At 54.6% G+C, this 27,646-nt stretch overlaps 1 protein-coding gene across 2 annotated transcripts in view; it reads left to right on the forward strand.

The window, feature by feature from the left end:
• The window catches only part of TSPAN9 (tetraspanin 9), a 183,055-nt gene that overhangs the window by 63,070 nt on the left and 92,339 nt on the right, over positions 1-27,646 (forward strand). Inside the window, exon 1 of one of the 2 annotated variants that reach the window (XM_081248816.1) lies at positions 12,739-13,017. The exons of the other annotated variant lie outside the window; for it this stretch is intronic. Within the exon in view, the coding sequence (XP_081104942.1) occupies positions 12,909-13,017 (109 nt within the window). The 5' untranslated portion in view covers positions 12,739-12,908. Of the gene's footprint in view, positions 1-12,738; positions 13,018-27,646 lie in introns of those variants that run through there. 2 annotated transcript variants of the gene reach the window in all.

Raw genomic sequence — 27,646 nt, forward strand, 5'->3', positions numbered from 1 at the left:
TGGGGCCTGGCTCAGCCAAGGAGGCTTTTTTCTTCTCCAGCTCTCAGCCCCACGGGGAATTCAGAGCAGGAACTCTCTCCCTGGGGAGTCTGATCGTTTGGACCGTGCATGTAAGGAAGTGTCTCTGTTTTCCGAGGGCCCAGCTCTCTGTCACAGTTAACAAACAATGAGGCAGCTGCCACTTCGGCCCGCAGCACCCGCCCCCCAGGCCACTGCAGGGTCAGCTCTTCTGGTGTCCACATGGCTGGGCCCTCAGCCCTGCCCTCACCTGGCGGCTCCCCGGGGGGTCTGGCCTGATGCCATGTTAGCCCCACCTTCTAGAAGGTGCTTGAGTGTCTCCCGTCCTCTGGCAAGCAGCCCCCTCCCTAGACCTGGTTCCTGAGTCTCCAGAGAGGGACACGATGAAATGTGTATTGGAAAGAAAAGAGCGACTGACGGACAGGTCGCTGGCGTGGCCACGTCCTGCCTGGAGGCCCCAGGGCTTCTCCTTTCCTCATGCGGCATCAGAGACAGGCCCTGAAGCCGCTGACCAGATGACAGAGCAACAGAGGGCCAGCCACACAAAGGGCGGCCCGAGGTGTCTGCTGGGCCAGGAGAGCTGAACTCCACTTTACAGTGTGTAGGGGGGGTCGGGGGGAGCCTCCTTTGAAGCCCCCAGCTATGCGCACCTGGACCTGGTACCTGACACCACCCCCCCCCCCCGCCCCGAGGGACTCGCGGACAAAGGAGCCGTGCCTGCCTGACCTCATCGCTGTCTGGTTGAGTTGCATGCACTTAATTTGGGGACAGGACCAGGCTGGGTATTAAAAAAAATACTTACGGAAATAATGCTGTGCAGGAAGAAAGAGTACGAATCAAAGGAACAGTGAAAAAAAGGGCCTCACAGACCTGCCACCATGACAAATCAACGTTCCATTTTCCACGGTGCCTTCGGTCTGTACTTCCTTGCAAACATAATTTTTACGTGGTTATAGTCATAATGCAGGTAGACTTTTGTATTCTATTTACTTTAATATTCTCCCACAAGCTACATAATCATCACAATTAGTCTTTTAAATGGCTACATAGTAGTCATTGAGTTTTTATCAATTTTCCCATTGTTGGAAATTTAGTTTGTTCGGGTTTTAACAGATGTAAATAATAATGCATTAATACGACTTCTAAATAAAACTGCATTAATATGCATAAGAATATGAATATTGTATGTGTGTGTGTGTGTGTGTGTCTGTGTGTGTGTCCTTCCTTCCTTTCTCTCTTTCTTCTCTCTGTCTCTCCTTTCCTTCTCCCTTTCTTTCTCCCCCTTTTGTATTATTTTCTCAGGACGAGTCACGCAGCCAGGCACTCTTTCCTAGAGTAATGGGAGAGCTCGTTCTGGGTTGTGAAGTGCCAACCCAAAGTCAGGTGCCCGAGGGCAGCCACAGGACTCAGCTCTTCGTCTAAGTGTGGCCTCGGGCAGTGAGTTAGGAAGCAGAGTCCCTGTTTTTAAAGGCTTGTTGTGGGAGCCACTGGCCAGGGTGCATAGGTTTCCACTGTGTATGTTCAACTCTTTGAGTGATCCGTAAGGGCACTCCCCGACCTGACCCCATTCACAGCAGGAGAAGTAGATCCAGGGCTCACCCTCAGGGAGCTCATGGTCTGAAGCGAGCACAGTGCACCTTCGATTACGTCAACCGAACTGGACGCAGCTCTGCAGACTCAGGTGCGTGAGGCAGGCCGCGCCCTGTCGGAGGATGCACCTGCTGTTCAGGGCCTACCGGCTGCTGCCACGGCAGAAATAGCCTGGTATCGCTAGAGCCTCCATTCTCCAAGGGAAGCTTGAACCCCTGATTTGGGGGTAAAATCTCCTGATTTTTATCTGTTGGCAACGAACTTAAAATATTTAAAACATGATGCAGATGGAACGAAATGTATCTGCGGTGAGGGTGCTGGTTTGTGGCCCCTGCTTTCTGTGTTGTGCCTGGGCCATTCGTTACACTGGGCACCTTGCAGGGGTACCAGGAGCATAAAGCTATAAAATGACCACAAATCATGGGGAGGGCAGCAACTTGCACACAGAACACAACACAGGAAGCATCTTGTGATCGGTGACACGCGTGAGACAGAGACACGCCGTTCTGAAAGTGCCCGGCGGGGACGACAGTCCTGTCCTGTGGGGGTAGGCGGTCATCCCGAGGAGGACGCTCCTGGGGTTAGAACTAACCGAGCTGTCTTGAAGGACGTATTCTCTGTACACTGTCTGGTGTGTGATGAGACGGGGATGTCTGTCTGTCTTGAGCAAGAGACCACATCTTCACTTCCAGGCCCCTGGTCGGCCACAGAGTGGGCACTGGGGATTGGACCAGGTGGATTCTGGGTGACCCCCCGCCCCTGCATTTCCCAGCTGGGCAGGGAGGACTTGTCAGCGGGCGTTCTCTGCAGGCAGATTGCTGGCCCCAGCCCCGGTGGGAGCCTCAGGGACCACAGAGGGGGCTCTGCGTGAGGTGCTTTGAACTCCTCAGGAAGGAGAAGGGCTTGAAGACGCCGCATCATCCCTGCTTTCCCCAGATGACAGCCCTGACGTACGAGCCTAGTGATACTTAAGAAATACGACTTGCTGGGGAAATAAACACCCTGTGTTATTTATCATTTATTGAAAAAACAAAGCTTCCCTCCGCTGGGAGGTTTCAGATCGCTGACAGTGTCAGGTCTAGTTTTCCTGTATTAATAACAGGTCGGTGTCCTTCCCGCTGTGTTGGGAGCTCTCGATGTGTCTGGGTGCTCCTCTGTCAGGGGTGACCGCCAGGAGGATGGGAGTCAGGCTGTGGAGGTGGTGGCTGGGCCCAGAGCCTGCTGTGGACCCAGTGCTGGACACTGCGCCAGACTCTGCACTCTCTCACGTGATTCCCCCCAGGACGGGGTCGGGGCCAGTGGTCAGGAGTGGGTGCTGACAGAGATGCCCGCCGTCTCCAGAGAGGACAGACTCCCGGAGTTTGGAATTGGGGTGAGATGGGCTTTGCGTCTAAGAGTCCAGTGGAATCCAGGGGCCGAGAGCATCATGAGGACGTGACCCTGGGTCAGCAGTGGAGCAAGGGCTGGACCAACTGGGAGAACTTTCTGGAGGAGAAGAGCCCCAGTTGAGGGGGGGTGTAGCTGATTGAGGGCCACCACGTTTTGAGCTGGAGTAACTGCAGTACAGTCGCCCCTTGGTATCCAAGGAGGGGATGGGTTCCAGGACCCCCAGAGATACCAAAATCTGCAGATGCTCGAGTCCCTTATACAAAATGGCGTAGTCTTTGCATATAACCTATGCACATCTTCCCATATACTTTTTTTCCCCACTTACTTTAAATCATCTCTAGATTACTTACAATGCTTGATACAATGTCAATGTTATGTAAATCATTGCCGGCATACGGCAAATTCAAGTTTTGCTTTTTGGAACTTTCTGGAGTTCTTTCTGGAATATTTTTGGTTCGTAGTTGATTGAATCCTGCAGATACTGAAGGCCGATGGTATTGATAAAGGATATACCCTGCAGTATTGGTGCGAGTTCTCCCCACTGAGCCTCACAGCAAGCAGGTGAGGGAGGGGAGAGCAGGGTTATTTCCACTCAGTTCACATTAGTGTGGTGTAGTTTAAGAATGTGGGTTTTGAAGCTGGTCGAATAGTTTTCTGACCTTGATTAACTATTTAACCTCTGGACCCCCGTTTCTCCATCTGTACAATGAGGAGACTAATACTTCCCTCATAGGGTGTTTTGTAGAGGCTAAACACCTAAATTTGTCCCTGGCACAGAGCAGACTCTGACTAACAAATAGTAGTTGCAGATGTCATTGGTGTAGACCGAGAAGCAGAGGCCTGGAGAGGTCTTGTCATCTCAAGGTTACAGAGCTGGTGAGTGAGCAGCCAGGACTTGAACCAAGGTCTTTGACCTCTTACGCCGTGTCCTCCGGTTCTCTGAGTCCCCGGCCCTTCCTTCCCCATTGCCTGATGAGGTGGAGGCTTGGTAGACGTCGGCAGGCAGGCCCCGCGCCACCCAGGCTGCCTTGATGCCTGAATTGTAAGTAACGGGCTGTGTCCCTGCTTGGCTCTGATTAGAGGGTGCTGACGGAGCAGTGCACCCGGATGAAAACGACGAACAGAAACGTACCAGGGCTTTTGTTCACCGAGCAGCTCTATTGTGTCTCTCTCCCCTTCCCTTCCCCTCCCTTTACCTCCTAAAAAAAATAAGAGAAATGGAAAAGATGAAGGGCTGTCAGCACCGGATCACAACACAGGCTCTAGGAGTTGGCGGCTTTTCAGTGCCTGCAGAGAGTCCCCTCAACTTCTTGCTTTCCTGAGTTTAATTAAGATAAATCTGAGAGCGCCCCTAGAAGCAGGAGCGTCCCAGTTCTGGCTCCCCTTGGGTCTTGCCTTTGGCTGTCTTCATCCCCTCCTCCCCCATCCTGTGAATGCCTCATGCACGGGCTAGTGAGGCATGCCCTGGCCGTCCGCTGGCCGTGGGTGAGCCCCCTTCCCCTAGCCCGGCTCAGGTGATGTCCCACCCCTGCCCCAGAACCTTCTGCAGCTCGTCACCAGCTCAGGTCTGTGCTTCTGAGCATAGCGTGCAGGGCTGTCCGGAAGCTGACCTCAGCATACCTTTGATGGGTGTCCCCGCTGCTCCTGGTACAAAGCACACGCTTCCACCGCTCTGGCCAGTTTGCTGTTTCCTGAGCAGGTCTGGAAATTACCTGCCTTTGGTCACGCAGTTCCTTTGGCTGGGAAAGCCCTCAGCCCCGTGGAATCAGGGCCATGTTTCAAGGATTAGCTGAAGTGCCAACTCTTCTGGAAACGACATCTTTCTCAGGAACATGCCCCTGTTTCGCCTGGCACACAACAGATGTGGGATGAATGTCGAACTCACTCATGGACTCCGCAGGTCTCTTCCAGGGCCTCCTTGGAGCTTTGCTGTCTGTCCCCTTTTCCCACAAGCCACGGAGTGTGTTTACTCCTTGGCTGCACATGATCTAACTTCTTAGGCATTTTTCTTTTTAAGTTTAAAGTTTTCGTACTTTCTCCATCGTTGTTCAATTTACGAGTCCCGGAGGCTAGGATGGCAGGAGGGTTTGGTGGAACGAGCCCTAGGCTTGGGGCAGGAGCTATGTGTTCTGCCGCCCGCTCGGCCTCTGACCAGCTGAGATTCAGGGCAAGTAGCTCCCCTTCTCTGGGACCCAGTTCCCCATTTGTAAAATGAGGGGTTGGATTAGCCGGTCTCTAGGCTTTGTGGTGGGATTTTTCAAGATACTTGTATTGAGATACAATTCATGTACCGTAAAATTCTCGCATTGTTACGGACTGCGCTGTGGCCCTTCCAAGTTCATATGTCAAAGTCCTAACCTCTTGGACCTCAAAATGTGACCGTATTTGGAAATAGGATCTTTAAAGAGGTAACTAAGTTTAAGGAGGTCATGAGCCAGTACAGCTGGAGTCCTTTGAAAGGCGATCGGGACACAGACACACACACAGGAAGGACCACGTGAAGACAGGGAGAAGACGGCCATCTACAAGCCAAGGAGAGGGGCCTCAGAATGAAATTGAACCTGCCACCACCTTGGTCTTGGATTTCTAGGCTCCAGAATCAGGAGAAAATACATTTCTGTTGTTTAAGCCACCCAGCCTGTAGTACTTGGTTATTGCTGCACGAACAAAGTAATCCAACCGTTTCATGTACAGCTCAGTGGTTTAGTATGTTCACAGTTGTTTAAGCATCACCACTATCTATTTTTGAGCATTTTATCACCCCCTAAAGAGCCCCCATACCCATCAGTGGTCACTCCTCATTTCTCCCCAGCCCTTACTCCACCTCCAGCCCTGGGTGACCACTAATCGATGTTCTATCTCTATGGACTTGTCTATTCTGGACATTTCTTATAAGTGGGGTCTTTTGTGACTGGCTTCTTTTGCTTAGCATGATGGTTCAGGGTTCATCCATGTTGTAGCGTGTACCAGTACTCCATTCCTTTTTATTGCTCAACAAAATTTCATTGTATGGGTATGCCACATTTTGTTTATCCATTCATCACTTGATGGATATTTGGGTCATTCCATTTTTTTGGCTATTATGAACAATGCCACAGTGAACATTTGTGTGCAAGCTCCTGTGTGGACATGTTATCATTTCTCATGGTTATATACCTTGGAGAGGAATTGCTGGGTCATATGGTAACTCTAGGTCTAACTTTTTTGCAGAACCACCATAGTGTTATCCACAGTGGCTGCACCATTTTACATTCCCACCAGCATTGCACAGAGGATTCTAGTTTCTCCACACCGTTGTCAACACTTGTTATTGTCTTTTTGTAGCCATCCTAGTGGGTGTGAAATGGTATCTCATTGTGGTTTTGGTTTGCATTTCTCTGATGACTAATAATGTTGAGCATCTGTTCATGTACTTATTTGCCATTTGTATAGAAATATCTATTAATATACTCTGTCTATTTTTAAAATGAGTTGTCTTTTAATTACTGAGTTGTAGGAGTCCTTTATATATATCCCCTTATCAGATATATGATCTACAAATATTTTCTCATATTCTAAGCGTTGTCTTTTCATTTTCATTTTCTTGGTGGTATCATCTGCAGCATAAAAAAAAGTTTTTAACTTTGATGAAGCCCAGGTTATCTAATTTTTCTTGTATTACTTTTGCTTTTGGTGTCATATCTAAGAAACCATTGCCTAACCCAAGGTTTACTCCTATGTTTTCTTCTAAGAGTTTTATGGTTTTAGCTCTTACATGTATAGCCATGATGCCTTTTGAGTTAGCTTTTGTATATGGTGTGAGGTAGGGGTCCAGCTTCATTTTCTGTGTGTGTGTGGGTTTGTGGATGTCCAGCACAGTTTGTTGAAATGGATGGGATCTTAAGGTTCATTTGGAGCAGCCTGCCATCTGGGGAGTGTGGAGCCCGGACCAGGGAAAATGCTCTGGGCACCAGCACCCACATGCAGCCTCCAGGCCCTGCTGGACAATCTTTTTTTTTTTTTTTGGCTGTGCTGCGTGGCATGCAGGATCCTAGTTCCCCGACCAGGGATTGAACCCACGCCCCCTGCATTGGAAGCACAGAGTCTTAACCACTGGACCGCCGGGGAAGTCCTGGACAGTCTTTTGTGTTGAGATTTTATCATTCTATGTGTGTTTAACTTGTTCTTAACTTCCAGAATAGTGTTGTGTGCAACTGGGTGCTAAATCATTGATTCTGTGATGGTGGAGGCTGGGGGCTGCCATCATAGCAAGGTTGTCCTTGCCTCATGAGACCCACTGGAACCAACAGCAGAGAAGTCATCAGCTTGCTTCTACCAGAGTCCAGGTGATGGGACCCTGGCAGGCCCATCCTCAAGCTGGGGAGGAGATGACAGTGACAGCTGAGACCAGAGGTGATGGATGTTCGGTGAAAAAAAGAAAGAGGGCATTTTCAGCTCTTTGGCTCCTTTAATCCAACTCTGCATTCAGGCCAGGCAAGGACCATTTTCTTCCCCCTCAACACTTTTTTCAGCAGTGCTAATAGGTCCCCCGGCTGGATTTAAGGGGAGTTAGTGAGACAAGTTATGGTTATACCAGACTCTAGGCTATGTGTCCCCCTTTTCTCCCCAGGCCTCCTGGGCCAAGGCTCAAAGCTCCATCTCCCCCACCGTGAGAGCTGGGCCAGATGGCCAGGTACCGGGCAGCCTGCTGGGTGGAGGGCAGTGGGGCCCTCAGAGGGCTCAGGGCTTCTCCTTCCTCCCACTGTTGACAGACTGGGACGGGGAGGCGAATCTCTCCAGCAGACCCCCAACTCTCTTTCCCAGGCTCTTCCCATCCTCTTCCATGGTCCCTGCTGGGGTCACGCAGACCCCTCCTGGGCTCGTTTGTCCTGCTCACCTCTGCGTCTGCGGCACGGCGAGCTGCCTGGTGCTACAGGCAGTTGTTGGACGAGCAGATGGGTGAACGCGTGCTTTTCCACCTGGATCGCAAGCTGTCCTCTCCCTCCTTCCCCATCGCCCTTTGGCGTCTCTGTTCAGGGCCCGGCTGAAAGATCTTGTCCATAAAGCCCTGCCACCGCTTCTTGCCCCCTTGTTGGATATGATGACCTCTTCCCTTCTGAGCCTTCCCTTCTTTATGTTTCTACCTCTGTTTTGCCACTTGCCACACTCCGTCCTGTGGTGAAATATTTGCGTGTACGTCTTCACCCCGGAAGTGGAACACGGGGCGCGGCGTGGGGACCGTGCTTTCTCATTCTGTATTTTCCCGCGTGTCCGCTCGTTCCCTCTCCGCCACACCCAGCGCGGGGTTTTGCACTTTGCCACTCAACAGTCTGCTCAAGTCACAGTGCCTGGGCCTCGGGTTACTGGGGCTGGGCCTTGCCCCCCAGGCTCCTGTCCTGCCTGCAGATTCATGCTGCCCCGAGGATTTTCCCGGGCCTCACGTCCTGGAGGAGGAAGTATTTCCGGGAGACAGATGGCGGCATGCGTGCATGTGTTGCGCTGTCCCTTGTGTGTAATTTCCATATCTCTGTGTGGAGACCATCAGGCGGCCGCATTACTGAGGTATGCATTACTGAGGTATTATACTCGACTCCTGGCAGGAAGAATTGGAGCAGATAACACATCAGTGATAATCCTTGCTCTGCCCTGGAGGATACAGAAAACCTCTGGAGTGAGCTGCTGCCTTGGATGTTAGGAGCTGCTGCAGGCCTCCTCCCTCCCGTCGATGGGACTCCCCTCTCTGTTCTTTCTTTGTGGGAACCCCGCCTCCCCCCACAGTCCTCACCTGGAAGGTGGGGTGAGTGGGGCAAGAGGCCGCGGCAGGGATGGAGAAGCCCCTTGGGGCGCTGAGCTGAGGAGGGCCTTAAGGACGCCGGACTGGATGGGTGCCTTGTCCCTAAGAGAGAAAAGGGAGGGAGGGAGCAATCTGACCATCGATGCTGACGGGCTTTCTGTTTCCTAAGGGACGTCCTTTCACGTGGATTTCCAGGTTTGAGTCTCACAACAATCGTGGGAGCAGTTTTTAGGTCTGTCTTCAGGCCCAGGTCTGCAGAGAGAAGGGATAGTGGCAGGGTCAGGCGGGCTCCCACGCCTGGGATGTAGGTTGGGTACGAAGCCACACCGTTCCTTGCACACAGTGGGTGTTTCATGCACCTTTGCCCCATAAACAAATAGCGGGCACTCGGTAATGAAGAGTCGATTTGACACACAAGCAGAGTTTTCTGGATTTGGAACACAGCGATGCCTCAGGTCCCTGAAACGCTAGGATTCTGCTGTTCCCTTGCTTGGGGAGGGGGGCCTCGTCACCCCGCGGCCTGGCCGTGGAGGGGTCGGATTAACCTCCGGGGTCAGCAGGCTTGCAGAGCTCAGGAAATGCCTCTCTGTGATCCGAATTTGGTCCAGAGACAGGTGGTGGAGCCTAGAGGAGGGGGAGTTCGCCGGCCGCTCCAGGGCCGGGGGAGGGAGGCCCAGCCCAGCTGCCTCCCTTCTCATGGGCTGAAGGTCTTCAGGCCGGGTCCTCAGTGCTGTTAGATCTTGGCAGAGGAGCTGAACCCCATGAGTTACGTACCTGGCCCCCATCCCGTGGTTCACCCTCGGCTGGCGGGGAAGGAGAGCTGACCGTGGTGCATTGACTGGGGGCCCAGGTCCACCCGCCCTCTGGTCAGGGGACTTCCTCCAGGTGCAATTCCCTGGGCAGAGCTGCCCTTCTGAGTCGCATCGTGGCCCCAGGAAGTGACTTCCTTTGAGCTGTGTTCCCTCTGCTCCCTTGGGTGCTGAGGGAGCCCAGAAACATTCCGAGTGCATCAGTTCCTGTGTCTGCAAAGCAGGGCGAGGGGCACAGAGCGGGTGTCCCCATCGTAAGGAAGAAGACACCGAGGCCCTGGGGGGCGGGACCTGCAATGCTGTGGTTGTGCAGGCGGCGGAGGTGGGGAGGAGCCTCGGGCCAAAGCTCTCGAGGCTGCGGGCCTTTGTGGATCTGTTCGTGTACTTGCGAGGCGCCCGGGAGATTAGCCACCATGCAGAGGTTTTATTGATGAGGACGCCTCGAATCCCCGTCCTGCTGCCTCCGTGAATCTGTGACCATCGCTGGTGCTGTCCAGCTCCCGGGGGCGTCTTAAGTCTCCCAAGTAATCCGTGTTTGAAGGCAGCCTGATGCAGAGGACGGTCCTCAAGGAGGGGGTCAGCTCGGGGCTCAGACCGGGCTCGGCTTCTCCCAGGTGCAGGAGGGTCTCACGCCAGGAAGCGAAGGGCCGGGCTTGGGAGTCAGGGATGTCTGCACCTGTGTTAGCCTCAGGACGCTCTGATTCGGTCACTTGTCATACAGCAGATGTAGTCACTTGGCATTCATGCCTCCTCTCGATTAAAATGGTTGAAATAAGCATCTCACATGAGCAAGACACAGAATTTTAATAATATTCAAGTAGTATTAAGTCTAATGTATATTGTCATTTTTTTCATTAACTTCAATTTAGTGGACATTTACATTTTAATTTGTAATATGCTTAGTTCTTGAAAGCAGTCACTCTGTCGTCTTTAAACAAATGCTGCATACTTTTTACTTTTCATTAATTTGAGGATGATTTCTTATTACTGATTAATGAGGTTTTTTTAACTAAGAATAGGATCAAAGCATCGTACTATCTAGAGCTGGAGGGTTCCTTAGAGATCATCTCACATCCTTCATTTTGGAGATGAAAAAACACTAGGTTATTACATGTGCTCGCACACGATCAGCGATTCCTTTTACATGAGCAGCTTTGTCCTTCCAATATGAAAGGGTTGCAGGGCTGCATTAAGTGGAGAGAAATGGGAAAATTCCTAACTTCTCATTGAAGTATAACTTACGTACACAAAGAGGTAGCATTCAGAGGACCTTTATAAAGTGACCAGAGCCCAGATCAAGAAACCGAACATTGCTAGCCCTCCCGAGCCCCCTCCTGCCCCTCCAGCCCCTACCCTGGTCAGTGTAACCGCTCTCCTGACGTCTGATAGCACAGAATAGTTTTGAACTTGACGTCGCTGGGATCGTACAGTATGTGCTCTTTTGTGTCTGAGTCCTTTTCCTCAGCATTTTCCCTCCGGATTTTGGTTATTTATAAGTCGTACTTCTATGCATCTTCTTTTCATCGAAACCCATTTCTATTGGTTTATAGCAAAGATCGGAATTGCTGGGATGTGGAATGTGGGTAAATTCCAATTCTGTAGACGTGACCACTTTTCCAAAGTGGTGGTTTCAACCTTTGCTCCCAGCAGCGGTGTGTGAGGGTTCTGGATGGCCCGTGTTTGTGCCAGCATGTGATGTTTTCTGTTGTTTTTGGTTTAGCCTTCTGGTGGGTGTGTAGTGGTATCTCACTGCAGCTTTTATTTGATTTCTCTGATGACCAGTGACATTGAGCCCTAGAAATGGGATTTTGAGCACAAACTGGGGTTTTTAGCTCTTCCATCATCAAGGAAGTTACTCTCTGCCAGCCAAGGAGGACCCAGAGAGAAGAAGACATATTTCAGGGATGATAAGTAAACATAGAGCTCCAAGTTTAGGATAGAAACAGCTGCAAGTGCCTTGAGGCTAGGGCTGTGGCTTGTGTCCTTTTGCACCTGCCTCCCCTTTGGTGGTGAGGATAATGCTAGGTGAAGACAGGGGACGGCATGGACTCAAGGCTCAGCTGGAGAGGCATGATGGGGGGGGGCTGGGGGGTGTGGGTTACGGAGCCCAGGATGGGCTGGATTCAAGGTGTGTAGAGGCCTCTCAAATGCGGCTCTTGCTCTGCCAGCTGCTGTCTAAGCGCTGTGAGCACAGCCCCCCGTGGTCCCTCTGCAAGCTTGGGATGGCAGGAGCTGGGAGCTGTGGGGGACAGATGTGGACCTTCACCTGGAATGCAGGGGCCAAGGCGGTGGGTCTCCTCCAGGGTCCTTGGCCGGCACAGGGGGCTAGGAGTACCTTAACGCTGGACCTTCAGAGTCCCTGTGTGGGGCAGTGTGCTTGCTGGGCCCATCCTGTGGCTCCTTTGGGAGCTCTAGGCCTGATTCTGCAGGGTCAGGCTGTGGGCAGATGCCCTGGGAGGGAGTGAAGTTGGCATCGGCTGCAGGTCTTTGTTGATGAAGGTGCAGCCCGGGGTGATTCCCCGTGTAGGGCCCTGGGCAACCCCCAGGCTACAGGGGAAGAGCAGCCCCGGGGCAGCCATCTGTCAGAAAGAATGCACCAGAACTTACTGTAGAAGCTCAGATGCCACACACCTTTTAGCTCAGCTCCCTGCAAGGGGCCCTGCAACTGTCCTCGGCAAAAACCACGTCCTCTCTCCTTTATCATCAGAAAAATCTCGTCTCTCTCTGCCGCACCAACTCCTTCCGCGTGCTTCAAACCTTCTGGTCAGTAAGGCCTTCGTGAACGTGCCTCTCTGGCCCCTCTTCTTTATGCATCCTTCACTTCAAAACCAAGAGGTGGGGCAGCACGTGTGCGTCCCCAGTGCATGCGTGCCAGGTGCTCTGGGGGCGCCAAGTGCTCGGGGGCGCTGGGTGGGCAAACCCCCGACCCCCCCCACCCCGAAGCTGCCCAGCGTGTAGCGTGAAGAGCAGGGTGCGTGGACACTGGTAACGCCTGCGGGACCGGGTGTGAGAGTAACGAGGACTGGGGGGGGGGGGGTCCCGCCAGAGGCGTGTACTCACTTCCTGCCTCTTCCCCACCCCCGCCCATCCCCCTGCCTCCCGGTCTCTTTCCGCCTGGGAAGCAAGCATTATTACTCACTCATGACGCGTGCATCCCGTCTCTCTACGGACAGATGTCTCCAGAGAGGTTGGAGGGATCGCGGAAGAACAGGGTGTGGGTGGGGAGGATTTGGTGAATCTCAGCTCCCCTCCCAGGCCCCCCGTCCCTCGGGAAGCCAAGGCAACCTCCCCCCACCGCCCCCGCCATCAGCACAGCACCCGAGGAGCAAATGACTGGATGGGAGGTGGTACGTGGCCACCCGCCCGCCCCCTCTCTGGCTGGCACCGGACTGGCATGCGGATGTATGAGCTCAGGTTTGGACCTGACTCAGGAGGAAGGTAGGAGAAATTCAAGGGGGTGATCTCATGTGGCATTAAATGGAGCCGGGAACACGAGGGGTGGGTACCTGCATCTTCCGTCTTTCTCTCCTCGTCCCAGACCCCCTGACAGTACTCTCCACGGAGGCTAGTCAGCGGACCCTGGCTGCCCTGTCACCCACTCATGGGTCTCATGCCCGTTGGAGCATCGGACAGGGGCGCAGGCCCTTCACCCGCGCTGCCTTCTCTCTGTAAAGCACTCTGCCCTCCCCGTAGGGAGCAGAAGGCGCTCCCTCTGTTCCGGGGGTTTGGGATGGGCTGTCGGGAAGGCTTATTGGCCCTGGTGCTCTCTGAGGACATGGTGGAGGCACGGGGAGGACTCAGCTCCAGGGCGTCGGGGCAGAGAGAGGGAGTGCGTAGGGTCTGGCCGAAAGACCTCTGGCCTCGAAATGAGCAGCTCTGATTTCTAGATCTGGTTCAGATATTAATTAGTTTGGTGTCCTTGGAAAGGTCCCCTGGCCCCTACGTTTTAGTTTCCGCACACGTCAAATGATGATATGCATGCCTGCCCTCCTACCACCCAGGGTCGTGAGAAGGACCATATGTGTTAGCCATGTGACAGCCCGGGAGAAGTGCAGTGCAGAAGTCCTGTGACATCGCTGTTGATAACAAGTGCTGTTGTCGTTACACTCAGGCCGTAGGTACCTAGGTATCGATGGGGTCGTGAGCAGTTGCAGCTGGAAGGGCTGTGGATCCTCGGGCCGAGGTCATGCAGTTCAGAGCCGGGTGTTTGTGAGGTCCTCCCAAGTCCCCGAGCTCATTGGAGGGGCTGGAGCACGGCGGTGAGCCTGGAGCCCTTGACAAAGGGGCAGCTTTGAGCAGTATTTGGAGGAGGGAAGAAGACGGCAGAAGTGATGGTCCTGGAAGGTGCCACCTGGGGGTGGAGGAGGGAAGAATGCAGGGACCCAGACTCCGGTTCCCCGAGTGAGACGGAGCCGTCCCCTTGCACCTGCGCGGGGGGCCCTTGTGCCCTCCTTTTGGGAAGCTGTGTAGCAGTGGGAGGGCTCTGATTTAGGAGAGTGTCTTGGGGGGGGCGAGGTGTCCCGAATCCCCTGTCTGTCATTTTCTGGCTGCTGTGACCTTGAGCGTGTCCCTTACCTGTCTACGTTCCGCTTCCTTCATCTGGGAATCATCATACCTGTCTTATAGGGTCGCTGTGAGGATTGAGTGAAGCCATAGAACAGCCTGGAAATAGAAGGTGCTCAATAAATGTCACTTAAATCTGAATTTCTCTCCCATCCATCTCGTTTGTGGCATTTGCTGAGAATATTCCAGAGCCTTTTGACACATGCACATCGGTCCAGGCCAGGGCTCAGTATTTCCCTTCCTTTCTGTGGAGACAGACTTTGCCATTGTGCCAATTTCATACCAATAACCTATATTCTTGTGTCAGACCTGCCTGTCTGTGTCCAGTTTGCCTCCACATATCAGGGAGCGTGGATTTTGCATGTAATGTATGTTCGTAGGAAAGAAATCAGAATTCACAAGCAACTTTATGAGAAACCTTCTAGAAGCAGAGATCTTTCCCTCGTCATCAAAATCACATACCTGGAAACAAAATCTAGTTTGTGGATCTGGGCGACATAGAGCAGGGCTCACCCAGGCGGCCTCTGCTGCCGGCGGGGGTGGCCTCGGTCCCATCGCTTGGCTCTGACAGCCTCTGAGTAGCTTACCTGTAGAATGAGGCGGGTGCAGAGACCAGGCCTCCCCAGTGAGCCGAGCAGCAATGCTGGGGCTGCTGACATGGACCCCAGAGCGGAGCAGAGGGACAGCATGGCCACGGCCCCTGCTGGGAGGGCTGCAGGGGAGGCTTCCTGGGCCACCAGCACGCCACTACCTGTTGGGCGAGGACTCCCGGATTGTCCTCTGTGAAGTGTCTCCTGTTTCTAAAGTTCTCCGGCTCATAAAGTTGCGGGTTCGCCTCTCTGCTTAGGTGACTGATAGACATCTTAATGTGTTGACAGCCCCCTTGGCTTCCCTACCCTATTTCCTCCTTACAGCACCAGGATCCAGCTTTCCTTACTCCCTCCACTGCTACGGCCCTGATCTGAGCCAACGTCCATCATCTCTTGCTTGGATTTTGATAAAACTTCCCAAGGTGTCTCCCTACCGCTGCCCTTGCTCAAAGGTACCACGGAGACCTTCCCTGATCATTATCTAAAACAGCTGCCCACTCCGCACCCCGTATATTCATGGTCTCCCCCATCCCTCTTTATTTTCTACTTAGCTTATCAGACACGTATTTTTTAGTTCTTTCTTAATTGTCTTTCTTTGTCACCCCCTGGCCCTCAAATCAGAATATAAGCCATATGAGGGCAGGGATTCTTTGGTCTTTTTTTCTTTCTGGTTTTGTGCAATGCCGTAAACCTAGTTACCAGATTGCATGACTAACCTGTGATCTTTAGAAACTGCTGTCAGTTTGGAAATTACTGTCCACCCTCTTGTCATGTTTTCCTTGATGCCAGCGCCAACCCCCGAGGGTCCCTTGCCCTGGACATTCTGGCCGCCCTGCTGTCCTGTCCCCTCCCCCTGGCAGATGCCTGTCTTTCCTGAATGGTTAGTTATCTGGCCCTGTGTTCTGTATGGTAGATCTGGTAGGTAAGATGATTGAGGACCTGGTCTTATACCCCAGCCCCTTTGCCCAACACAGCCCTAGTGTGTAATAGAAGATGCTCAATAAATTCATTTTTATTTTATTTTATTGTTATTATTATTATTATTTTTGCGGTACGCGGGCCTCTCACTGTTGTGGCCTCTCCCGTTGCGGAGCCCAGGCTCCGGACGTGTAGGCTCAGCGGCCATGGCTCATGGACCCAGCCGCTCTGCGGCCTGTGGGATCCTCCCGGATCAGGGCACGAACCCGTGTCCCCTGCATCGGCAGGCAGACTCTCAACCACTGCGCCACCAGGGAAGCCCCAATAAATTCATTTTTCATTCCTTTTAAAAAAAATTTTTATTTATTATTTATTTATTTTTGGCTGCATTGGGTCTTTGCCGCTGCACGCGGGCTTTCTCTAGTTGTGGCAAGCGGGTGCATGGGTTTCTCATTGCGGTGGCCTCTGCTGCCGCGGAGCACGGACTCCAGGTGCGCGGGCTTCAGTAGTTGTGGCTTGTGGGCTCCAGAGCGCAGGCTCAGTAGCTGTGGTGCACAGGCTTAGTTGCTCCACGGCATGTGGGATCTTCCCAGACCAGGGCTCGAACCCGTGTCCCCTGAATTAGCAGGAGGATTCCCAACCACTGCGCCACCAGAGAAGCCCCCATTTTCCATTCCTTTACTGGCAAATGTTTTAATGAATTGCTGTTGACAGATGATTAAAATTCAACCCCGGAAATGATCTGGGCTTTTAGAAGGTGTGCCTTCCGGGCTGGACAGGGGGCAGTGACAGAGGGTGGTCTGTGCTGGTTGTTGGGATGTGGAGGGGCGTGGATGGTGCAGTGCTTGGAGCGGTGGCCGAGGGATGGGGCTCCTGTGTCTGCTTCGAGAATGGCCACAGTCCCCAGAGGGTAAGGAGTGCATCTATTCCTTTAAACCATGGAGAGTGGAAGCTGTTCCTTGAGATTTTAAAATACTCTTCACGGTCCCGATGGTGTCAGGTAGCTAGTTTACAGGTCCGTCCTGGTTGTGATAACTCAGGCTAAGCTGGATAATAAATGAAAGTGGGACAAAGCCTCTGAATAAGTATTGCTTCAGAACATCTTGGCCCACACAAATCACAGGGAAAATATCTCCGGGCTGCTTTTCATTTCTCCTCTTCCTCCCTGGCCCTCTGGCAGCAGCCGGCAAAGCAGGACCCATCCGTCACAGCTCCCCCATCCCCACCTGCTCTCAGCACACTGCTGTGGAAGGAGGGATGCAGACTGGTCCTGGGATGCAGGTGCCACAGCTCTGCCTTCCTGCCCAGCTCTGCGGGTGGCCCTGGGGAGCCAGCACAGATGGGACCATGGCCGCTCTCTATTCAAAGCCGTGCACCACTGCTCAGCTCTGCAGGCCTGCTTATCTCTAAAACGAGCCTGTTAATAATTGGTGGTTCTTAGTCTGGAGCAGGCGTCTGAGTCATCTGGGAATTTAAAAGCAGCTCGTGAGTCCCGCCCTAGCGCACAGTCAGCATCACAGGGGGCTAGCCTTGGGTGTTTCCTCTGACCTTCCTGGGCCCCTGCTGGGGCGCTCCTGGTGCCGGCTCCTGGTCAGGAGCCATCGACGGGACACATGAAGAGTGAGCTGGGTGATGGGCTGGGTGGTGGGCTGGGCCCCTTTGTGTGACCCTCTCTGGCACTAGATCCGTCAGCGCTGTCACTTAGCCTGGATTTCATCATCTTTGGAGTCGTGCTTGCCTTGTAATCAACGTCTGCCTGCAGGTATTGATTGAGGCCGTGGGGAGCACAGAGCTGCCGTAGGCGTAGGCATGTAGGCGCCAGAGGTGACTAACCAGAGGCAGGGGAATCTATTCAGCGGAGAGGGGAGTCTCCCGCAGGGCTCGGCCCCGCCCACCCCACCTCCCCTGCTAGGCGTTTGGGAGTCTTTCTCAGTTTTCCTCCCGACCCCTGCATCCACATTCTGTGTCCCAGTGCAGATGCTCAGGGTCCCAGTGCAGATGCTCAGGGTCTCCTGCCTGAACCTCAGAGTAGCTTCCTATCCAGCCCCCCTCAAGCCGTCTTCGCCGAGCTCCGGAGCAGCCGTGCCCGCGGGCCTGGGTGTCTGTGCCTGCCGCCGGGGGAATGTGCAGCGTGCCTGGGTGGATTCACTGCAGTGGTCGCCGGTCATCCTGGGGGCAGACCCAGGCTCTGTGTGGCCTTCCGGGCCCTGAGTGGGGCTGCAGCCCTGCCCTCGAGGCTCTCACAGGCTGCACACACGTGCCCTCCTGCTCTTCTTGTCCCGATGTGATCCCGTCACATTTGTCCAGCCTCTGAGTCTTGCCTGTGCCGTCCGCTCCCCCTGGGACAGGGATGCCCTTCCTCCGCCTCTGCTAGGCCAGCAGGTGCGACTCACCGCTGGGTCGGCCCAGGTGCCCCTGGCGGAGAGGCCTGACCATGGAGTCAAGAGCCTTGGGGTTTGTGTTGCTTCTGTTACTGCCTTGCTGGATGACTCTGGATTCATTCATTCTTCCCTCTGGAAGCTCGTTTTTTTTTCCGGTGTAAAGAGGGCACACACCTGAGTGATTTCTAGGTCGCCTTCCAGTTCTAACCTCCCTAGTTTTGTGTTGGAGACGTAGCACGTGTGTCTTGCGTGGCTGGACAAGGGCCTTCCCCAGGTGCCTGGTGACAGGCTCAGCGCACAGTGCTGTTCGGCCGTGTTGTTAACCTGAGCGGGACCTCAGGAGCCTCCTGATTTGGGGGTGCACACGCTGCCGGGTCTCGAGCGTCCCCCTGCCCGGCCCCTCATCTTTCCTTCCTTATTTGCTGAGCAGGCGGCCAGGAGTGCTCACAAGGCCCTGCTCGAAGCTTTGTGCCCCGTGTGATGTGCAGTGTGGCACCAGCCTCTGACTTCTCGAGGGCTCTGTGGGTGCACCCTGCCGAGTGGTGTGTGTCCTCTGTGATGTGCTGGTCCTGAGGGACTTAGGAGCCAGGCGCTGGGACCTGGGGAGCAGGACAGTCCTCAGCCTGAAGCCGGGAGTGGGCGGGAGACGCCCCGAGGGCGGCGTGGGAGGCATCGGGCGCTCCTCCTTGGCCTCGAGCATGCAGGCATCGGGTGTCCAGGCCCCTGGAGGTGTCGGGACCCGAGAGACGGACAAGGAACCAGGAGGCTGCCCCTTGAGCTGCAGCATGGCCGCCCTGGGGAAGGTGTGTGATGGGGTGCAGGGAGCTCAGCAGCCTGGACCCAGGAAGCCAGGCTCCCGTGCTCACGTCCCCTTGGGCTCTGTCCCCAGCACTCAGAGAACTTACTGTGGAAGGCCCGGCTTACCTGGCAGTGGTCGTGGAGGCCCCAGGGAAGGGCAACGCCTTCCAGCTGGTGAGGGGCTCGGGGTCGCGGGAGCCTCTCTCCGGCTGGAACCCGCAGGGCGTTCCCGGCGTCTTGTTCTTAGGCCTCAGTTTCTCCTTCGGCCCAGGTTGCCCCACCCTGTGGCCGCTGTGGGACGGGCATTGCACCGCTCCTCCGGCGAGTCGCTTTATAAATAGAAAGATACTTAACACCGAGCCTGGAATCAGGCAGGGAGGGTGGCTCCAGGCAGCAGTGTTTTATTTTATTTTATTTTTTTTTTCTTTTTGCGGTATGCGGGCCTCTCACTGTTGTGGCCTCTCCCGTTGCGGAGCACAGGCTCCGGACGCGCAGGCCCAGAGGCCATGGCTCACGGGCCCAGCCGCTCCGCGGCATATGGGATCCTCCCAGACCGGGGCACGAACCCGTATCCCCTGCATCGGCAGGCGGACTCTCAACCACTGCGCCACCAGGGAGGCCCCAGGCAGCAGTGTTTTAAAAATGAGCATTGATTTCTGGGGCTCTGCACACTGCATCTTAACCAGACCCACGCTGACACCCAGCACTCTGCTTGCCCCCGTGCCTGCTCCTCGCCTGCTTGGAGCACCTGCTGCCTAGCCCCGCCCCGCCCTCCCAGGGCTTGGGATCTGTCTACCCCACCTCTGTGGACGTCCTCTGCCGGGCGTGCGTCTGTTCGATGGGTCATTCATGCATTCGTTCGCTCATTTTCCCCTGTTAGGGGCCAGGCGCTGTGCTAGGTTCTGGGATCCCAGGATGGACAGGAACCCTCCCCGCTGCCCCTCCTCCCCGTCTGAGCACTGAGACTCGCAGAGTGGCAGGCAGAGCGAGCTTTAGTCCAGGGCTCTGAGTGCAGAAGAGAAGGTCTGGTTTTGCCTGGGATCGGGGAGGCGGGCTTGATGGAGAAAGCCGAGCATGGCCAAGGGAGGGCGTGCGTGTAAGCGTGGCCAGTGGACAGCCCCAACCAGGTAGCGCTGCACTTCTCCCTGCTAGCCTCCCACCGGTCAGAGGATGCTCTGTCAGTGTCTGCTGATTGACTAAAGTATTTTGTCCCTTGGCCTGGTCACAATTGAAAAGTTAGTTAAAAGGAGACGAAGCCGTTGACTAAACAGCTTCACCACCACTAGGGCTTCCTTCCTTTTCATCCAGTGACTTGGACCCCTTTCTGGGGCCTGGTCACAGGCGAGAGGGTGTCAGCTCACTGTCAGGGAAAATTCCAAGGAAAATGTACCCCAGGTCCCATCTTTTCATCACACCCCGGCCCACCCTCCCCTACTTGGCCATGAACTGTGCGTGTTTTAGGTCCTGCTGAGTCCTGTCCAGTCTGCCCCAAGGTACCCACCAGGGCTGTTCTTCAAACACGCCTTAAAATCGGAGCCATTGAGGTGCTTCAGCAGGTGGGTGAAATGAGCGGGTCTGAGCGTTAGGAGGATGCCCGGCCGCCTCCCAGAGAGGGCCCTGGGGAGGAGGGGCAGGCGAGGCTGGGAGGGACCGAGGAGGTGCACCCCACTCCGGCCAGCACTGGACGGCCTTGCTTAACCGGATGCATACATTTTACTAACCTGGGGGGTGAACAGCGATAGGTTGGCTGTTTTAATTTGTATTTCCGTGACTTTTCATGCAGCCAAGAAACAAAGTTGTGAAATTCCTCATGGCAGAAGTTCTTCACACAGAGCCCACCTCCCCGGTTGGTTACGTGGTTGGTGGGAAGGATGGTGCGGGTGCTGCCTGGGCTGTGGGGCTCTGCGAGCTCTGCCCTGGGAAGGGGTCTGGCCCGCTGCCTGGCCTCCCGTCAGATGGCGGGCTCCTCGTGGGCCGCAAGCAAGTCTCGCGTCGTGCTTGACCTCTGTGAGCGGGTTAAGGCAGTGGGGTCTTCACCTCGTGCCCCAGGTCACAGGGCAGTGTCATCCCCTCCCCGCGGCAGACTGCATTGTTCTTTGTTTCTGCCCGTTTCCCTTCCTCTTCCCTCCCTGCAGTGCTCAGCGTAATATTTCTTGTGGTCTTTTCCCTCCATTTGCATTTCCATCTCCATCTGGTGACCCATAGGGATCGGGAGGTTTCTCACCCGAGTGCTAAACCCAGTGCCTGAGAGTTAGGCTTTCGGTAAAGATCAGCAATCTTCTTCCCCTCACCGAGGGTTTCGTTGCAGTTTTCACAAAGAGCCAGGGAGATAGGTGGTATAGAGACACGGCCACTTCAAAGGCAGCGTGTGCGGACCGAGGAGACAGGTGGGGCCCAGGCTGCTCACAGCTGCTCTTGGCTGCTGTGACTGGAGGTGGGTTAGGCCCACAGGCAGGGGCTCCGTGGTCAGGGGCTCCGAGGTCAGGGGCTCCGAGGTCAGGGGCTCCGTGGGAAGGGGCTCCGAGGTCAGGGGCTCCGAGGCCAGGGGATCCGTGGTCAGGGACTCCGTGGTCAGGGGCTCCGAGGCAGGGGCTCTGTGGTCAGGGGCTCCGTGGTCAGGGGCTCCAAGGTCAGGGGCTCCGAGGCAGGGGCTCTGTGACAGGGGCTCTGTGGTCTGGGGCTCCGTGGCAGGGGCTCCATGACAGGGGCTCTGTGGTCTGGGGCTCCGAGGCAGGGGCTCCATGGGCAGGGGCTCCGTGGCATGGGCTCCATGGGAAGGGTCTCTGTGGCAGGGTCTCTGTGGGAAGGGGCTCCGTGGTCTGGGGCTCTGAGGCAGGGGCTCTGTGGCAGGGGCTCTGTGGGAAGGGGCTCCATGGCAGGGGCTCTGTGGGAAGGGGCTCCAGGGCAGGGGCTCTGTGGTCTGGGGCTCCGTGGCAGGGGCTCCATGGGCAGGGGCTCTGTGGCAGGTGCTCTGTTGGAAGGGGCAGGTGAGCATTCTGGGCAGGTCTGCGCCCTCTGCCGGGGAGCTGATGGGCAGGGGACACCCTGTGGCTGTCCCCCTTTGTTCCCATCACACACAGGGATCTGGTTGCTTGTCCTCTGATGTGGTTTCTCCTGGGAGGTGGAGGAATGAGAGTTATTCAGTAGCTTTTTAAGCAGAGGAATGTGTGATTTGAACAATGCTGGGCCCGGGATGCCCTGGATTCCTCAGTTGATGTTGGCATTAGACAGGAACCATCGGGGGCTGGAAATAGGCCGTGGGGCCCAGGCGGAGGGCCCATTGTTGGTGGCAACGCCATGGTCACCATCGCTCCTCATCCTGGAACCAGGGATGCCGCAGACAGGAAGGCACCTCCCAAAGTCATCTAGGAAGGAAGGGACTGGGCTGCTCCCATGCCGGGTGCATTGCATTACATGCCCGACATGACGCGGCCCAGCCGGGCTCCAGGTGGGGTGGGGTTCAGCCTGCCCGGGGTCGTGGCGAGCACCTGCTCCGGTCACCTGTCCCTGTCCTTAACAGCTCTCTTCTGGAGGCTTCCCCTTGTGTTTCAAGACCATTCCTCGCATCCTGCCTTAAGTGAAACAAGACTCTAGCCCACTGTCCTCAGCAAAGAGCCTTCGGATGCACGAGGGCCAATGTTTTCCCTCTGTTTGGGGGAACCAGCGGGAGGTGGTGTTTCCTTCAGCCACATGAGGCAGACAGCTGAGTAGATTTTGTAGCGGATAAAATATTGGCTCAGTTCAGAATTGGTTTTCTCTAGTTTAATGGGTTAGGAAGGTATAGTTCTGTGATGAGCTAATAACTTCATGCATTTTTTAAACCAACTTTGATTTGTTTCAGCAATCAAGAGAGGAATACGTGAATAAAGAGTCCATATTATCCATGGTCCGTTTGAGGTTTTGCTTCACTGTGACGTGGGCACTGATCTCCCGTTTTGCAGGCCAGCATACTGCATCCACTTTCCCAGCCAGGGTTCTGTCCAGCAGATGATGTTGCTGGATCCCATGACTCCGGGATGCATTTTCCCTAGGATAAGACTTGCTCTGTCTTCTCACGGTACATGTAACTTATTGGCATCCTTTTAAAGCACATTTCCATCTTGGAGGGTGAATCCAAGTGTACTTCCCGCAGTTGGGGTGGCCCCCTGCAGAAAGTAATTCGCTCTGAATTTTGTGCCTAGAAAGTACGTATTCTCATGGGCAGCTGGCCCATGTTCTGAGACTCTCGTGGGCCACGCATGTCACCTTGAAAGACCCAGGGCTGTGTTTCTCAAACTTTGTGACTCATTATGTGCGTGTGTGTGTGTGTGTGTTTATATGTGCATGCTAACCCTGAAAAAAATGTTCTGCAAAACTGCTGTGTGAGATACATTCTGGTATTTTCTGTTTTGTTTTAATTTTTTAAAAATACTCTTCCTGACCCACTAAACTGATTTTATAACCCACTAATGAGAAATGACCCACCCGCAGTATGAAAAGCGCTAATCTGGGAGTTCCTACAGATGACAGCAAATGGAAACAATTAGCAAATTAATTCATTTGGGTCCTAGTCACACATCTATTATACCTGTTATAGCTCAGATTCTTTATTTCTCAAAATTGGATTTTTCTTCTCTTTATTGACACTGATGCCTCCAAAGTAAGTGCCTGACCACCAGGAAGCTTGAATTTCATGCATTTTTACAAGGACCCTTGTCAGTCAGTATTTTAACATCATGTTTCTAAAATAAATTTGATCTTAACTCAAGACACGGGTTTTTATTTAACAGAAGATTATTTTTTAAAATAAAATTATAAACAGAGCCCTGCTTTATGAATTTGCTAGTTTACTCAGCCGTTTTCATTGAGCGTTTTCAAGGTGGAGTAAATTAGCAAATGAATAAATGAGCATACCCGTGAGTTGGAGCTGGGGATTCAGAAATGCCACCTTCCTGCCCTCAAGGAGCTCACCTCCAAAAGAGAGGGGAGAGACCTGCTGAGGAAACACAGTGAAGAGCAGAGGCACTCATGGAGGCTGAGTCAGAATGACTGACTTAGGGAGGTCGGAGGGCAGGGGCCAGACAAGGAGCAGATGGGGTTTGAGTTGGGTCTTGCAGGATGCATAGGAGTTCAAGTGGAAGGTCTGCCAGGTTGTGCTGAAGGAGCTGGTCTGCTCTTCAAAGAAATTTGGAATAGAACCAGCCAAGTTTTTAAGTTGGGGCAACGTAAGATCAGCTTATTTTAGAAGGATGATTGTGAGGACAAACGTGAAAGGTGCTCAGGAGATGGAGATGGGGAGAGAGAAACCAGGCAGAGGTGTTGGTAATAGTCTCGTGTAGGTTTCGGAAGGAGGATGAGGTTGCCAAGGGGATGAAGGAGAGGAAGACGGATGGGTTTGAGGCCCTGGGAGCTGGCTTGCATCTGTGGGGTGAAGAGGTAAAGTAATAGAGTCTGAGGAATCTCTCTCTCGGTTTCTAGTTTAAGTGACCACATTGGTGGTGATGCTATTAAGTAGAAAATACCAAGGGAGGAACAGGTAGGTGTTGGAGAGAGAAGATAACGAATTTAGATTTAGATGTGTGGGTTCGCGTGTCTGTTGGACGTCTGGCTGGAGATGCTCCGGTGCTCAGTGACCTTGGGAGGCAGGGGCGGGGGGGACGCATCTGGAGTAAGATGGAGCAGCCTCTCTTCCTTCTTTGGCCACACGCTCCTGGTCTGTGAGGTCCAGGGCCTGAGCTCTCTCATTCGTCAAATGGGGAAGCAGTGTTTATCTTGCAGGGTTGTAATGAGGATTGGAGAAAACAGATCTTAACATCCTGGCACAAGGCACGCACTCCAGAGTGCTATAGCATCTTAGAGATGTGGGCTGAGAGGAAGGATCCAGGGCTCACATCTCAGTTTTGCCACAAAATTACAGGTGTCCTCGGACAAGTTACATCACTTTTCTGGGCCTCATGTGGCCCATATGTGGCCCTCTGGGCCTCATATCCTCATGTGGATATGGAAGGCATTGAATTTGACCATCTCTTACGTGCATTCTAGGGCAAAAATTCTGTGATCTTCTGAACGTTGAGAGAATTTACCAATATACTGGATATTAGAACTGGGGCTTTAGGGCTTCCCTGGTGGCGCAGTGGTTGAGAGTCCGCCTGCCGATGCAGGGGACACGGGTTCGTGCCCCGGTCCGGGAGGATCCCACATGCTGCAGAGCGGCTGGGCCCGTGAGCCATGGCCGCTGAGCCTGCGCGTCCGGAGCCTGTGCTCCGCAACGGGAGAGGCCACGGCAGTGAGAGGCCCGCGTACCGCAAAAAAAAAAAAAAAAAAAAAAAGAACTGGGGCTTTAAATCACTAGTGTCTGTAAGAATGGAGAAAAACTAACAAGATGAAAGATAGTGGGCAGATGTTTACAGTTGCCCCTGTAGCCCAAGTCCTTACTTGGGTTACTTAGATGTGGAAGAGGCAGGAATTTTGATCGGGGAGCTCTGGTTTGAAGCGCTTGAGGTGAGACAGCGGGCAGGCCCCGGTGCCGCTCAGGACTCTGTCTCCGACGGTCACAGAGTGAAGGGAGGTGGTGCCAGGCTGCACTGGTGGGGGTGGAGCGTCCACAGCCAGCCAGTCTGTGGCCACTTGCAATGTTCAGATTCCATGGAGCAGAGTGTCCAGCTCATTCATCAAGTGCTCGGTCACCAAACGATTCTGTGCCCCTACTATGTGCCAGGGGCTCAGACGTAGCAGTTCAGGGCACTGCGTTTCAGGGAGGGCAGGAAGACGAGCTGGGCCGGGTGGCAAAGCCCTGCAGGCTGCTGAGAAGGGGATGTGTTGCTTGGAGAGAGAGGCTCGAGTGACTTGACACTGTCTCCCTACGTGTGACAGGCTGGCACCTGGGAGAGGAATTCGGCCTCCGCTTTACCGCTCCAGAGGGAAGAACTAATTCTTTTAGCCAGGGTAACGATGATGATGCTAATGAAGAGAAATATCATCTACTCTTTATTAAGTGCAGCGCATGCTGGGTACTAAATCAGGCACGGTGTGTACGTCACGCACGGGCTCCATGCACGTACTGTACTCATGACTCATGGAGCAGCGAGTGACATGTGAAAGGGCAGAGCTCCTGTCACCAGGCTGATTCCATGGCCAAGCCGCCCAGGTAGAAGTCAGAGGTGGGCAGGTAGGGCTCACTTAGGGAACAGCTGCCTGCTGACAGCGTTCAAGCAGCGGGTGAAGGCTGTCTGTGCAGGGTCTCCCCAGGGCGTTTCTGCAGAGCGGAGGAGATTGGAGGTAAGTGAGTAACTCTTCCTGGGCTCCCTGGATCCTCAGGAAGCCCTCGGGGGAGGTAGGCTCTAGGTCCATTTTGCAGACAGGCAGACTGCAGGTACCTCAAGGCGTTCAGTGGCTTGCCCAGAGTCGCCCAGGCCCTGAGAGACAGGACTCAAGCCTGGGTCTCCTGATCCCCCCCGCCCTTCCTGCCGCCCGCTCTGCCCCCGCAAACCCGCCCCGCAGTCCTGCCTTCTGGGCTTCCTTGCGCCTGCTCTTCCCTGCTCCTTTCTGGACCCCACAGACTCCCAGGCTCCAGACGGAGGCCACGGCCAGCACCCTGGCTGGTGGAGAGGTGTTACCACAGCCAGTGCGTGTGCGTGTGCGCGCGTGTGCGTGCCGTGGAGGCCCTGCGGGCGGTGAAGTCTTGGGGCTGTGTGTCATGTGGCGTAGGCAGGCTGGAGCTCCTGGCACTGCGGGGCTGGTGGACAAGGCGGTGGGGGATCTTGAAGGGCAGGTGCTCTGCGCTGCCCCCTGCAGGCCCCGGCGCTGCCGTCCTTTCTGAAAGGTGGCCCCGAGGCAGCAGGTTAGGGAAGTTAATTGCTCCGTTAATTACCCAGGTCAGACAGCCTCTCTGCTTGGGAGATGCCCTGCCGATGGAAGGAGGAAGCTGCTAATTGGCCAGTTCTGGTTCCTGACGGGGCCCTGGGGGGATAGGGAGTGTCCGAGGGCCTGCTAAGCTCCCTGGGCCTGTGCCCCCCACCCCCGCCAGCCGATGGCCTTGGTCTTGGCCTGTAGGCGAGCTCTCCTTTCCTTTTTTCTCTCTCCCTGGGCTTTTCTTCCCTCTCCTTCCCCATTTTTCTGTTGACACGAGATGCCACCAGGAGAGCCAGCTGGGCCAGATTTCCAGACATCGTTCCTTCATTCGCTAAGTGCTCGTGGGGTCCCTGGCTCGGGACTGGGACGTGGTGGAAGCTGAGGGGACGTGGCGAGCATCCGACTATGCCCTGCTCTCCCGAGGCCAACAGTCCGCTGGCCAAGACGTGACCTGACCACGCGCTGCTCGGGCTGAGTCAGCGAACCCACGTGATGGGGGCGGCGAGGCGGGGGGCCGTGAGCAGGGGGATTGTCACTGGGCCATAGGCCCGAGGAGCCCCCAGGCTGGAGGGGGGAGGCTAACGGAAGCCTGGAACCGGGGCAGCTGGAGAGAGCTGAGCCAGGCGCGCAGGCCTCCCCGAGGCTGGGACAGGGTGCTGGGTTCAGGGTCAGGGTGGGTGCAGGACGGATCGAAAGCCCTCTCTAGGGGGGCGCAGGGAACCCTAGGTGTCTGTGCTGTGCAGCTGTGTCGGGGTGAGGGCCTGAGGGTGAACAAAGGCAGAACCCGTAGCGTTGACTCTACAGCATGAGGGGGAGGGGCAGCCCTGCAGTGACTTCATCCTATTGTTCTGTGCCCCCCCCATCCCCCTGCATTAGGCACGTCTGTGAGGATGGGCTCCGGCTGACTGAGTGCTTTTGGCAGATCTGTCCCTGCTGGAGGGGAGATTTTGGCCAGGATGCCTCCCCAGCTGGTGTGACTTCAGATTA

This window comes from Mesoplodon bidens (assembly GCF_964165515.1).
Source record: "Mesoplodon bidens genome assembly, chromosome: 11".
NCBI lineage: Eukaryota > Metazoa > Chordata > Mammalia > Artiodactyla > Ziphiidae > Mesoplodon > Mesoplodon bidens.